At 39.6% G+C, this 14,379-nt stretch overlaps 2 protein-coding genes and 1 long non-coding RNA gene across 3 annotated transcripts in view; 2 read left to right on the top strand and 1 right to left on the bottom strand.

Moving 5' to 3' along the window:
* The first annotated feature begins 152 nt into the window (after positions 1-152).
* The window catches only part of LOC117948697, a 14,790-nt gene continuing 563 nt past the window's right edge, over positions 153-14,379 (top strand). The window contains exons 1-2 of the long non-coding RNA XR_004657533.1: positions 153-164; positions 13,427-13,432. This is a non-coding gene — a long non-coding RNA (uncharacterized LOC117948697). The remainder of the gene's footprint in view (positions 165-13,426; positions 13,433-14,379) is intronic.
* On the top strand, positions 1,121-2,005 carry mthfs (5,10-methenyltetrahydrofolate synthetase (5-formyltetrahydrofolate cyclo-ligase)). Its single transcript, XM_034878442.1, has one exon. It carries the CDS (start codon positions 1,361-1,363, stop codon positions 1,961-1,963), a length of 603 nt encoding a protein of 200 aa, XP_034734333.1. The 5' UTR covers positions 1,121-1,360; the 3' UTR covers positions 1,964-2,005.
* The window catches only part of agbl2 (ATP/GTP binding protein-like 2), an 11,601-nt gene continuing 2,943 nt past the window's right edge, over positions 5,722-14,379 (bottom strand). Inside the window, exons 6-23 of the mRNA XM_034878336.1 lie at positions 14,091-14,346; positions 13,009-13,410; positions 12,045-12,187; positions 11,320-11,479; positions 10,976-11,102; positions 10,799-10,899; positions 10,423-10,535; positions 10,232-10,310; positions 9,957-10,079; positions 9,421-9,501; positions 9,229-9,327; positions 8,997-9,066; positions 8,732-8,875; positions 8,606-8,636; positions 8,271-8,497; positions 8,014-8,155; positions 7,583-7,792; positions 5,722-6,052 (exon numbers count right to left, since the gene is read on the bottom strand). Coding sequence (XP_034734227.1) covers positions 5,971-6,052; positions 7,583-7,792; positions 8,014-8,155; positions 8,271-8,497; positions 8,606-8,636; positions 8,732-8,875; positions 8,997-9,066; positions 9,229-9,327; positions 9,421-9,501; positions 9,957-10,079; positions 10,232-10,310; positions 10,423-10,535; positions 10,799-10,899; positions 10,976-11,102; positions 11,320-11,479; positions 12,045-12,187; positions 13,009-13,410; positions 14,091-14,346 — 2,590 coding nt within the window. The 3' untranslated portion in view covers positions 5,722-5,970. The remainder of the gene's footprint in view (positions 6,053-7,582; positions 7,793-8,013; positions 8,156-8,270; positions 8,498-8,605; positions 8,637-8,731; positions 8,876-8,996; positions 9,067-9,228; positions 9,328-9,420; positions 9,502-9,956; positions 10,080-10,231; positions 10,311-10,422; positions 10,536-10,798; positions 10,900-10,975; positions 11,103-11,319; positions 11,480-12,044; positions 12,188-13,008; positions 13,411-14,090; positions 14,347-14,379) is intronic.

Raw genomic sequence — 14,379 nt, 5'->3', positions numbered from 1 at the left:
TCATTCTAAAAGGACAGCAGGACTTAGAAAGCCTTAAAAAACTTTTGCAGATTTTTTTCTTTACACTTTTTGGCTACAAGTGAGGTAGCCTACTGTCGCAAAAATGACAGTTGATCTCTGTGGTTTCTTCAGTTTTAAAAGTAAAGAACTCCCAAAAACCTAAGGTATGTTAGCCACACATAAATCTGGCAAAACTAAACTAAGAACAGAGCAAACTTCAACAAAGAAAACACGTTTATGTGTGTAATAACAGAACATGTAATTTCCACTGGGGGGGGGGGAGTATAGCCTATAATAAATCTGAATACTGTGCAGCTTGTAGGATTTATATTGATCGATTTTATTTACATTTTCAAAAATCATTATGCTACATTTAATATAATTTGGTATATAAATGTATAAGCACAAACTATAAATTGCAAAGCAAAATAAAACAAGTCAACAATGTAAAATAAACCTGTATGAAATGTATTCATAAAACACAAGTAAACGTATCTAAACAAAGTTAGCTAGTAAAGGTGTATTTTTTGTGTGTGAATCATAGACTGTTAAAATTAATATACAGGTTGAATCCATTATTTTACTCCTTTCTCTTTCTCCCAGTCTTTGTTATATTTCTTCCAGTATTTCGCCAGTATTAACCAGAAAAAAAGCAAATTGCCCTGCTCTGCCTCTGATTGGCTAGTACTCGTTGCCATCTCGGTCAGAGCCAATTAGAAGCATGAAGTGGGCGGAGAATAACTGCTGTCTCCTGTGTGTATGGGGAAAGGGGAGGGACCGAGGAAACAGACAAGACAAACTCCTACGTTAAAATAACCAATGCTTGACAACTTATTATGGAGCTGGGAACAAGCCCGATAAAGCAACTACACTTTAGAAACAAGCCCAAAAAACCGCAACTACCAATACTTGTAAGCGACTTTACAGGGAAAAAAGCACAAAGTTACTTGGCAAGTTACAGGCGAACTTGGCAACACTGCTCAGCTCGCGCATAGACAGTTAAAGAAGGGCTCGCGATAGCCCATATCCTGATTGATTCTACCACCCCTCCAGTAGAGGCGCTAATGAGGAGTGAGTCTGTCGGTTCTTTTTCTGTGACGTATGGCACTCTATTTCCCGGTTCAGTGTCACGAGTCGGTTTATCAACCGGCTCTTCGGTCAGTTCCACAGTTCCATAGCGTATGGCACTCTATTTCCCGGTTCAGTGTCACGAGTCGGTTTTATTAACCGGCTCTTCGGTCAGTTCGTCAACACCAGTCGCTTCACGTGACGTCGCATTTCGCTGAAAACACACTCGTGACTTCTCTCTTCGTATATACTGTCTCTGTTTTTTTCTGCGTGAAAAGTTTACCAGAGCAGAATGGCCGCCGTGCGAGCAGCAAAGCAAGCTCTGAGGAAAGAAATAAAGCGACGGGTCGCAGCGTTGAGTGACGAGGAGAAACAACGACAGTCTCGCGTGCTGTCCCGGCAGCTGTTCAGCCACCCCAACTATGTGTCATGTAAGAGGATTGCGGTGTTTCTCAGCACGGGGGATGAGGTGAGCACTGAGGAAATCATCAAAGACGTGTTTAAATGTGGTAAAAGCTGCTTCATTCCCAGATATCAGAGCAGCAGCAACCATATGGACATGTTGAAGCTCAACAGTCTGCAGGACATCGAGACTCTGCCTCTGACGTCATGGAACATCAGACAGCCTCCTGAAGATGACATCAGCAGAGAGGAAGCACTTTCTACAGGAGGTCTGGACCTGATCTTGATGCCAGGCCTGGGTTTTGACAAGTCGGGGAAGCGTCTGGGACGGGGGAAGGGCTATTATGACACCTACTTGGAGCGCTGCATCAGACACCCAAAAGGAAAGCCCTACACCATCGCCTTATCCTTCAAGGAGCAGCTGTGTCGGGAAATCCCAGTCGACGACAATGATGTGCTCATAGATGAAGTCCTGTATGAGAAGGAGGAGTAATCAGTCATCAGTGGTGGTCCGTGAACTCAGTTTTGGGTTCTATGGCTAGACTACATGCCAAAGTGAGCCTACGGTTCAACCTGTCCTCAATAATAGACTCTCAATGCAGACATGTTGCCTTGTTATAGCAGGATATATCACCTGACATGGCATAACACAGGTTAAGTGACTAATTCAATGGCTGTATTAATATTTATGTTTAAGGTGTTTAAAACCTGGTTTTGTGCAATATGTGGTGCTGACGTTGCCATAAAGAGCCACTAGGTTTAGCTAATCTCTTAAAATTAAGTAGTATTTAAAGTACAATCAAAGCCGTATTGGGAAATGCAATAAAAGGAAAGAAGCATTAATGTAGTTCTAAATTGCATATGTACTGCAGCTGCCATTACAGTGTATGTACTGTTGCAGACATTTGGGAAATACTACTTTTTCATTACATTACATTACTTTAACCCTTTTGTTGTCTTCCTGCCAACCTGCAAATTTTTGTTTTTCTGAGGTAAAATTTCAAATGAAAAAATATTCTCAATGTTTTGGTTGTATTTTTTGACCCTTTTGTGTCTTTTTACACAATATTTTTGTCACTTTATCAACGATCGTTGACTTTTTCTGAGCCTTTTGAAATCTTTGTGGTTTTTTTTCCCCATTTTTTTTTTTAAGCTTTAAAAAAAAAAAATATATATATATATATATATATATATATATATATATATATATATATATATATATATATATATATATATATATATATATATTTACATTTGTCACTTTTTTGACATTTTTGTCCCTTTGTTCGGCATTTTATTCACATTTTGTCATGTTTTCTCCAAATGCTATAAGATTTACAAAAAAACCCCAAATTCGATGAAAGTAGGGAACTGATTATTTATTTAACTTGTGAGGAGCGTTTTAAGGAACCATCCGTGTTCTTTTTTTGTACAATTTGTTTGAAAGAAACCCAAATTTGTGATACAAAAACTTTTTTGAAAAGGGGTCAAATTTGACCAGAAAACAGGAGGGTTAAGCGTCCTGGCATTTTTGGCATAGTGCATGTGACAAAGTACTTGAACATGCTAAAACAATTTCTGGCAGCATAACCAGTATGGTTGGATGGGTATTGGAACACATGGATCATTTCCTTCTTCTCTCCCATGCTTTGTTGGTGTGAGGGACCAAGACGCAATTGAGGGAAACGTGGATGCAATTTAGAGATGTCCACAAAAAATGTTAACTGAGAATGAGGTAGAGCTGGGCAATATATCAAATATCGATACCGTGATATGAGACTAGATATCATCTTAGATTTTGGATAGCTTAATATGGCATAAGGGATGTCTTTTCCTGGTTTTAAAGGCTGCATTACAGTAAAGTGATGTCATTTTTCTGAACTTACCAGACTGTTCTAGCTGTTGTATTGTTTGCCTTTAGCACCAATATTCAAAAATATTGTGATATTTGATTTTCTCCATATCACTTAGCCCTAGAATAAGGTCATAGATGTGTTTTTTTTGTTGTTTTTTTTCTCCTGGCAGATTACAAAACCAGCCACATCACGTTGGCCTTCACCTGCTGCCGCCTGGCCGTTCACCCTGAATGTCAGTGTAAAGTACAGGAAGCGGTGTCAGGTTTCTGTTTGATGCACACTCATTTTCTACAACTACTTGAACATAAGATTTAAGTTGTGGACTGTAAGGATTTACCTCTCATTTCACGGGGAGAGACAAATTCAGTGCACACACTTAGTTTTATTTTTGCTTATAACCTTCTACTCATGCTGAATTGATCATTTTGTGAGCGTGGTTCAGGGGACTGCTGTGGTGCTAGGGTTCCCTGGGATGATCGGCCGGTTTACGTCCACGCTCCGATGCCCTGAATGCCAAACACACAGGAAAAATAATTCAGTTTTTTTGAGTCTATACTTTATTCATCCCAAAGGAATTTGTAGGCATCCAGTAGCAAGACTACCATAACACAACAAACACATATACACACATATCACACATATGTAAGAATAAAAATAAAAAATCACCCACAGAAATGCAATGACCATGATAATAAAGGTAAGATACTATGGTAGACTGTGTGCAATGATGATAGTGCAAAAGTGAACAATGCACGGATTGAACAGTGTGCAGTAGATCAAAAATAGACAAAATATGAAAAATGACAATAAAATATAAACCTAACCTATAAACTAACTGACCAAATAAGAGTAATATATTATATATTTATTTAAGCACTAGCCTATGTAGACTAAACGAGGAGGCGAGGGGCTACCAGAGGAGAACATTTCTTCCTCTTTGTTTTTAAACAAAAGACCACTCTTCCTGCGAGATCTGAGCGGAACGCGAGATTTCTTTGGTGTCCATGGAAACGACCAACTACGGCAGCTGAGCGTCTTCGCAGTGAGGAAGAGGCTGTGTTTTTCCCTCCTGGTGATGTGTGTTTAGTCAGCCTTTTCCACGATGGAGCTGTCGGAGACTATCAGAAGACGTTTAGAGGACTTTTCCCGGACTGTGTTATTTGACCAGAGTCGGACTCAGCCTTTCACAACAGAGAATGGCACGTTTTTGCCACACGGTAAACTCACGAGTCTAGATAGCGTGAACGTTATGGGCGAATTAGCATTAAAATAACGTAGTTAGCTAGCTTGCTAATAGTGAGATATGCTGTTCTCAAACATAGGCTTACAGCAGCAGGAGTTGTGTATCCCTTCCATGATGTTCTGTTGTTTTCTTTTCAGATAAGCGGGTTCTGTCTAGTCTCCACCTCCAGATGTCTCTGTACTTTAACATGTGGTTCTTCCCCTTGTGGTGGATCAGTGTGACTGTAATGCTGCACCTCAAGGTAAGTCACACACACACACACACACACACACACACACACACACACACACACACACACACACACACACACAGAGAGAGAGAGAACGAGAATGACATGTGAAATACTGTTATCATTATGAACTATACTTAACCCTCCAGTTGTCCTCGAGTCAAATTTGACCCCTTTAAAAATGTCTATATCTGAAATATGGGTTTTGTTTTTAACCAAATTACCACAAAAAATGGATTGGATTCCATACAACGCTCTATCATTCCTTACTAAAGTCATCTGTACGTTCCTCTGATCTTAAATATTAGTCAAAATAATTCAATTCAATTTCTAATATTAGGTACAATTCTATATAAATGAGGGTTATTGACCATGAATTCCAAAAAGTAGTGTAAGGTTTTAAGTATGAAAAAGGGACAAAAAGGTCACATTTTTGTCAGTTTTTGACCCGGGAGGACCATACAAGGGTTAATCAATTATCAGATATTTATCCCAATGCTAACCCCTTTATTTTAATTACAACAAGTGTACAGAGATGAAATAATTAAATTCCCAAACTAAATCAAAGACAGATTTTGCACTCAATTTACATTTCCCATTGTCAGACTAACGTTACACACATTACAATTGATGCTGATCCTAAGTTAAAACTCAGCTCAAGTTAAAGTTCACTGAGCTAAGGTGGACGTAAATTGCCACTTCTGTTTTTAACATCAAGTAATTTCATCTTTTAAATTTCAATGATGTATGGACTTTGGGAGTAACCTGAACACAAAACTTAAGCAGCTAAGAGAACAAATGATCCTGAAAAGCTTCTTTTTTTATATTTTAACCCTTGTGTTGTTTTTCTGGGTCAAACTTTTGTTGGAACATTTTTGTCACTTTTCCCAACGTTTTCGTCAGTTTTTGTTTTCTGTAACATTACGTAAAACACCCATATTCAGTAAGAGTAGTGAACTGATAATTGATTCTACTTGTGAAGACCGTTTTTGACCGTTTTGAAAATGGGTCAAATTTGACTCGAGCACAACAGGAGGGTTAATTGTCAGGGTTATACCTGAAAAACAAGTCAGACTATTTAATAAAATCCCATTTGAATGAATCACGTTCATGTAATTTCAGTTCATTCGCCTGAATTGTTATTTCTCCCAGTATCCTGTCTTGCCAGACTACTACAAGTTCATCCTGGTCACCGTTCTCATCCTAATGACTCTGATCGAAGCCATTAGACTCTTTTTGGGATATGCTGGGAACCTGCAAGAAAAGGTGGTGAATAACACACACACATAAATGGTAGTCAAAGTAGAATAGGTCAACGCAACGGCAAACGCAAAAGAAGTCCAGGCCAGAGATTGTAACTCATGTTTGTGTTTGTGGAAGGTCCCAGAGTTGGCTGGATTTTGGCTGCTGAGCATCCTGCTGCAGTTTCCACTAATTCTGTTCCTGCTCTTTAACGAAGCCCTTCTCATCCAACCCCTGGAGAGAGGTGTTCACATAGTTCTCGCCTTATTCATACTCACACAGGTACATCAACATTCCTTCTCAAAACTGACTGTTGTAATTCTACCATTTATAATCTCCATATACCTACAGTGTTGTTCATAAGTTTAGGATCCCATAATAAAGTTGACTAAAAAGAGGAATAAAAAAATCATCTTTTGTAAATAGATCTGGAAAAAAAGGGAAAATCCAACCTTTTAAGGACACCAATTTTCTTTGTGAATGAATAATGTATTGTACATAAATAAATGTTCTTCCTTCAAAAGCATCCTGATAAAGTTTCCTTGGCTTTTGGAATTAAATCCCCCCCCCCCCCCACACACACACACACACGCACACATTATCACATACCCTTCACCATACATAGAGATTGGCATGGGATACTTTCCATGAAATCATCTCTCAATGCAAATCAAACCAGCTATTTGTCTAACTGAAATAGCACCATGCCAATCTCTACATGATTTTTTATTCTTCTTTTTAGTCAAATTATGTATGGGCATGTAAAATTATGAGCACCACTGTAAATATAATGTTACGGTGAGCATGTTTATTTATTTCTTTTAGATTTCATCATTGGGTGATTTAGCATTGATTGGTTTTAAATGTTTTAATCAATGTTTTCCTTCCTGAATGATGCAGGCCCTCTCTGGTTTTGTGGCGCTCCGGAACATGGTCAGACACACAGAGAGACAATTTCATCTCCGCCAGTTCGACTGAATTCTGAAGCTCCGACGTCTCTGCCACACCTTGAAACATCCTTACACTTCCCGGACAATATGTCATACTATGTATCACATACTCATGAGATATTTCCTTCCCCTGATTGAGGATTAAAGAGAAAAATGTTTAAACATATTTATTTTTATATTCTATGCACATTATATTCAATGGGTTTGTATTCTTGTTTTTGTAGCGTTGCCATACATAAAATGTATATAACAGAGCCTGTGTAGTAAATCTTTGTCTTACCAATATCAACAATGCAGAAAATGGAATTTGAATGTAATTTTTCAGTTTCCAGAGGGTCCCACTTCTCTCCTATTTGTATTACACTGTATCATGATATCTGTCTGAATTAGCTAATAAACAGTTACATTTTATGAAAACTTTTTTTTATTTAAGGCATAGCGTTATACATTTGGAACACACATTGTGAATCGATTAAGGGGTACGTGAGTTCATCTGATAGGGCTGTCGGGGTACCTCGGACCAAAAAAGGTTGGGAAGCACTTGTTGAATACACATCTATTGAAGTTCGAGCAAACATAGTCTTAGCCCTACCGTGGGGCAGACTTTGATGATCTTGTGACCATTGCTGCAGTTATTTGGCTTTCTCTTTCAGAGTAATGGTGCCTGCTGTCCTTAGCCTGAAGCCTACCAAGGGTGCCACTCTTAGGACGTGCAAGTTCCATCTTCATGAGGCCAGAAGGCTTTGACAAAGGGGATAATACACCCAGGTGCCTTTGGTCCTCCAAAGTTTCATTGCCTAGTCTGAGGTAATTGAAAAAAGACAGGGAGCACAGAAAACATTTTAAAGAACATCAACGTGAGGTAAAATGTAGAATACTTGTGAATTTTTTAAAAAGTAAGATATATTCATTGCACAAAGATCAGGGCCTATTTTTTCCAATCTTTAAACGGCAACAGCCACCTGAGCATTTAACAGAGATAATGACAGACAGAGAGCGAGAGAGTGCCCAAGACTAACTTACCCGTTTCTTCTCAGGTCTATTCCCTTAAGAACAGGCACGAATAAATTGCTGCTTGATTCAGTTTCTCTCCGGGTAATGTCAGGGATGAGATCTCTCCGGCTCTGCTCTCCAAGTGGTATACATTTCAACAAGGACAAACCCACTGAAGAAATGACAGAATCAGATACTAAAACCAAAGAGGCGAGTTTAGCTAAAAGTGATGCAACTCATAATAATTACAGTTTCATATATAAGTATGGTATGTGTGCATATGAAACCTTCTGAGGAGTCTTCTTCCTGTTCCTGATTTAGTTGTTTGGTCTTGGTCATGTCTGCGTGCGACGGGGAGGAATCCTCAGGCACAAAGTCACGTTCTGAGACCAGTAAAGAGTTTCTGTTTCTGAAAATATGCCTGGCGTTGACCTTGTCAGTAGCGAAACTTGGCAGCATTTGCTTTCTTGGAAAAATATCTGGCATCATCTTGACGTACATGGATGAGGGCGACCTAACAAGGAGGAGACATAACACTTGAATGAACATGAATTTGAACGTACCTCAACATGCAGTTATCTACGGTCTATTGATCAGGATACAATGTCTCTGTGAGGCTTACCTGTGGCGCGCTGCAAGGGAAGGTGGGAGCCCTAAAAGATGGAGACAAGTTTCACTACTAAAGAGCCACAGAAACTTTAAAAAAATAACTCTGTTCTATCTTTAACTACTGTGCATGTGGACAAACCTCTGTGGACTTTGTAGGAGATTAAGGATTGTTGGGGGCAGCGCTGCTGGCTGGAATATACGGGATTTGGAGACAGTGGAAGGAGAGCACTCAGGTGCAGCAGCTGAGCGGAGCACCTCCACTGTCTTGTATACCCCAGATCATCTGTGCAAATAAGCCAAGTGAATTAATTCTTATGAGTATATTTAAATGTGCTTTATATTTGGAAGTTAAAAGGCAGATACAGTACATTACAGTACATTAATGATGTGTACATAAATGTTACCTGTGTATGTGCTGAGATGTGGACACGCTTTTACCCTGTGATGCTGGTATGCAGCTTTCAAAGTTTTGTCCTAAAACACAGAAAAGAGCCTAAAATCCAGGTCAAAATTACAGATTGTGTTATACCAATACAAGTTGAAGTGGGTATGTGAGTGAGTGAATGTGTGATATCATTGGCTAGTAATGTGTACCGATGACATATCAAGGGGTGAGGTTGCGGTGATCATCTCTACCTTGACTGGCTCGCAGCCCTGCCACGGAATCACCTGAGTGACCTCCTCAGGGTGAGTGGTGGGAGGCGGGATCTCCGCTTTTCTTATCAGACCTTTTGCCTTCACAAAGACCGAAATATTGAAAGGAACAGGTGAGAAAATCTTCTCACTTCCCTGGCTCCTAAACATATTCACACTCTCTCAACTTCATACCTGCCATTTCTTCCAGTGTCTTCCAACAGTTCTCTCTTGGATGACCTCTTTACCTGTGTCCTCATGGGGTAGGTTGGACTCCTGCAAAGACCTTTCACTAATCAGTCTTGTTAAAAGTCAGTAACTTGACAATGGTGTGCACATGATATATTGTTATGCGTGTGTAATTTATTTATATGTTGTGTATGCTGTGGTGTCAGTGGATTGGTTGGAGGGAACTGTGAGTTCTAGGGTGTTTGGGGAGAAGGTGTCAATGTTTACTGTATGGTGGCCGGGTTAGCTCAGTTGGTAGAACAGGCACACGTATTTAGAGACGTATGCCTTAATGCACAAGGTCCAGTTTCGATTTGACAATTCCAGGCATGTCTCCCCCCCTCTCCTCTTTCATATCTAGCTGCACTTTCCATTAAAGGCTGAAATGCCCAAAACAAATCTTAAAAAAAAGTTCCAGTAGAAAAAGAATATAGATCCATATACATGAATCATGCAAGCATCGCTCCGGTGTGCACTAATTAGTGGTTTATTTAGTCTCTTACGATGTGTTTTACGGTGCTTTGCAGGACCTTTTGCTGTGTGTTATTCTTCACTTTCTCTGGTCGCAGCGTGTTCCTCTCTTTACAACTCCTCAAGCGTTTCTTCTTCTTCTTCTTTGCTGTTTGCTGTGGAGGAGAGCAGGAACAAGAGGTGAACTGCTACAAGAGAAGACCTGTTTTAAAACAGCTTTTCACAAAGTGATCCAAATTTGATATGAACCATTACAAGGAAAATAAAGCAGTCGTGATAAAAACCGACTAGGTTTATGTAATTGTACCTCTGGATGGGCAGTTTGTGGCTGGTTCAGTAAATGAACTGGGAGTCCATCAGAATCAGAACTATTTGAACCACTGGTGCTGTGAAAGCAAACAAGAAACATTTACACTCAAGCTGAATGAGTGCACAAATACCTCATAGTGCCCCAGGCTGGTTTGCATGTGTATTTAAGATAATAAATAACTATATCACCTGGTTTCCAGGTCAGACACAGAGAAGTTACAGTCAGTGCCCAAATCTTTGCCCAGCCTCTCTCTGACCTCTTTTGTCAACAACGCTGCCAGCTCGGTCAAACAGTAAGTGGTCTGAAATAAAAATTTAAATTTCATAAAAAAATAGCAACACAAGCACACACACACATGTTTCATACTGTATTTAAATAACTAAAAATGACTATAAATACTATAAATAATTACAAATTTAAAGCATTTAAATCCAGTATCCAGGTATATACTGTATATTGGTGCAGACAATGTTTCCTTTTCTTGGACTGATATAGAGCTTCAGCGCTGAAGGAGGCATTTATAAATTTCTATATAAATTATAGATATGCTGTTTTATCTCTCACCTTTGTTGAGTCTGGGTCACAGTAGTCCAGCAGGGTGTCACAAAAGCAAAAGCCAAGGGACTTCAGGTCTCGAGTAGTAAAATGTGTCCCTCTCCTGTCGCCTAATATTCCAACATAAGATAGATCCTCAAGAGTCGAAACACAGACACACACACAAGCTAGAAAGTCTGAACTCACCCAGAGTGGAACCTCCAAAGGTGGCCTCCATAGTGTAGCTGTTTTTGATGCCTAGTCTCCACATGGCAATACGTCCTGTTCCCTCTTTACTCTTCTGCACCCGAAACTTACAGTTCTTAAAGGAGAACTAACAAAGACGAAGAGTGATGTAGATGATGTAGTTGAAACGCTGATTATGCACAAATGAATATGAAGGACGAAACACTGCCTCTGAAACATGGTAAATATTTGTGTAACAGATGGGTGACTGTTGAATAAGCGTGGTGTCAGGATGAAAATAGAAGCCCTATGTTACTCAGACCAAATAAAGCTTAGAAAGAGTTTTTCAAAAAGCGTGACTTTACCTTATCACTGGCATTCTTGCTCATCATTAGTGGAAAGATTCTCTCGTGCAGCTTCAGAGAAGCATCGCCTCGGTTGTTACAACCGTACATGAACACGTTGTTTTTACGGTTGTGGCCATGAAAGTCACAGTAAAGAACTACTTCCGTCTCAGCCACCAGCCTGGGGAAAATATATCATAATATGGCCAATTCATGGCATCCTCCTAATTTCTCTGGCATCCAGCCATTTCCTAACCTGTTTAGACTACTAAACCATTGGATCTGGTTAAAAGAAATGTGCCTTTTTTTACAGATAAAGTCCAACAGAGTCCACAGCTGGACTGCTTCCTCCCATGAAGTTAGTGAGCAGACTTAATAACCCAGCTGAGTTTTCATGTGTCTGTTTGTTTAGTTTGTTCTCACATCTTCACCTTAATCCCACTTTGTCAGAGACTACAGTCCTACTAATAACTCAAACTTGTTGCTCATTAACACAAAAGTGAAATAACTGATCGTGGTGTGTTCTATGTATGCTTTGGATTATTGAAATTAGATATCCTTGGTAAAATCTCACCTGTATTTTTAGCAATTTACTAGAAAAACACATGTGTATTCATACTTCTAGAAATAAATGTAGAAATGAAAATACCAAATTGCCAAATGTCTACTAAATTGCAAAAAGGCATTAAATACAAATTCTTCAATATGCAGTGTGTTTTTTTGTTCATGCATGTGTACTGTCATACCTTTCCACCATGTTTCGGGTGTGCCACACACAGGGGAAGGAATCCCTGAGCAATGTCTTGTAGTATCTGTTGAGGTCTCTGCCTGACAGAGAGCAGCGGTAATTACCCACTACCACACCATCTGGGTTCAGCATTGGCACCACCTGCAGCGACACAAATCCAAGAAAAAACAACAAATTCCAGGACAAAACCAGTGTTCAATAGCAGTCTATGGCATCATAACATAATATAAAACCAACAGTATAAATCTCAACACAGCCTCATCACCACTGGCAGCCCACTCACTCTAACATCTCTCCGTTTGTTAATGAATAGATCCTTAGCATGTGCGTGTGTGTGTTTATTTCAGGCCTATGTGTAGTGATTGCTAACAAAACAGAGTGTAAATTGCATTTTTCCCCACTGGGGATCAATAACAGTATACATTATTATTATTCATATTATTATTAACCATCAACTTCTTACATTACTTTTCAGACATATCACAAATTGGAAGATACTAAAGCAGGGGTCTTCAACATTTTTAGGCCAGAGACCCCTTAGCTCAAAGAGAGACCGAGATGGGACGCCCTACTGCATATATTGTAAACAATGGGCCAAATGGACAGAAATAGTACTTATTTATACATAATGTTTTAACCGTAAACTTACATGTGAAGGCACAGTAAATCTTTAAACCTAACTGTGTAGCTGCCATAGTGGCTACCTTACCTTTAGTAAACTTTTTCATAAATGTATTAATATAATATTAATATTTTATATGTGTATATTTTCAGGCATATTTTAAAAAAAAATAAGTAAACTTCCCCAAAAATATTTCTTGAAGATTATTTGGTGGCCCCCCTGCACTAACTAGGAGGACCCCTAGGGGTCACAGATCCCCTGTTGAAGATCTCTGTACTAAAGTAATAATCATGATAATACTGTAAGACAGATGGGAGGCTATGAGCTTGAGATCCCTCACCTTAAAAACAAAAGTGTCCCTGAGTAGCTGAGCATCTTCCGAGTCCCCCAGCAGGAAGTCTAGCAACCCCTCCATCATCCAGGACCCGTTGGTTTCTCCAGGGTGCACTCGGGCCGTCACCACCACAGCCTTTTTTTTCCTACCCTCCACTCTGCTGCCCCCTCGAGACGTTATTGTCAACACATACACCGCATTCCCAGCAAGGCTGTGGCACAGCACCCGCAGTGTGCAGTAGGATGAAACTTTTGGGTTGGAAGAAATGCGCCTAAGGTAGCGCTGCAGGTGGGAATAGGTGTAGGGGTAGCAGTGGGCCAGGTAGCAGGTGTCTGAGTCATAAGGGAACTGGAGAGTCCAGGTGAGTGAATACAGGGGGATTATGTCACTGTTGCTGTCCTTTGTAGTCTAAATAGAGACAGAGATAATGGTATTTAAGAGAGATCCAGCTTCTTCAATTATAACTGCAATTTAGTAAAGAATTCCAGAAATTTCTACATCAGTTAATTCACCTAATACAGATCTCACACTTCATTTTACCACCAACCATTTCTCAAAGCACACCACACGTTTTAGATTTATTAGGTTCATGGCACTTCAGTGCAAAAATCAAGTTGCAATATTAACTTCTGAATGCAGACTTCACTCAATTTGTGAAATGTATTTTAAAGCTGGCTGCCAAAGACCAATCTTATTCCAGTCTATGTGAAGCGGACAGTTTTTCCTTCACTGTTCCTCTCTTCCAATTTAATTTTAAGTTTAAGGCCATTTCATTTTAACAACAGTCAATGTTGTCCTTTTGTTCACTTTCTCATTGCAAGATGGACTAACTCACAGGGTTTCCTTTACCTGCACTACCATGAAGTGAAATCCTTTTTGATAGAATATAAAGATTATGTAATGAGATGATTGTCTATTTAAAACAAGTTTAAATTTTTTACAAATTCTATTTCTCAGGCCTACTATACCCACATAACATAAAAATGACAACTGCTGGGGAAAAAACTAGAAACGGGGCTAGAAAATTACAGTTTACTATCAAAAGACACCCAATGAATAAAATGTCATCTTGTCAGAAAGTTACCTACCTGATTGCTGTTCCGGTAGTATCTGATGTTGGAGCCAGTGCGTTGCCATCCAATCCCTTTGTCATTGGCAGCCCTCTCAGAGTAGAGGAGTGGTCTCATGCCCTGTGAATACAGGCTGCTGCTCTTCATGAAGTTGATGATGGTGAAGCGATAAGTCACTCCAGCCTTCATGTTCCTGACCCTGAAGTAAAACCACTGTGTGTGCTTTCTGGTGTACATGTCTGTGCGCAGGGTGATCTCGTAGTTATAGACACCACTGAACAGAAGAAAAAGAGCGGGGGGGGGGGGG

This window comes from Etheostoma cragini, chromosome 8 (genome assembly GCF_013103735.1).
Source record: "Etheostoma cragini isolate CJK2018 chromosome 8, CSU_Ecrag_1.0, whole genome shotgun sequence".
In the NCBI taxonomy this organism is placed as follows: Eukaryota; Metazoa; Chordata; class Actinopteri; order Perciformes; family Percidae; genus Etheostoma; species Etheostoma cragini.
This window is presented reverse-complemented; position numbering and strand designations above follow the sequence as displayed.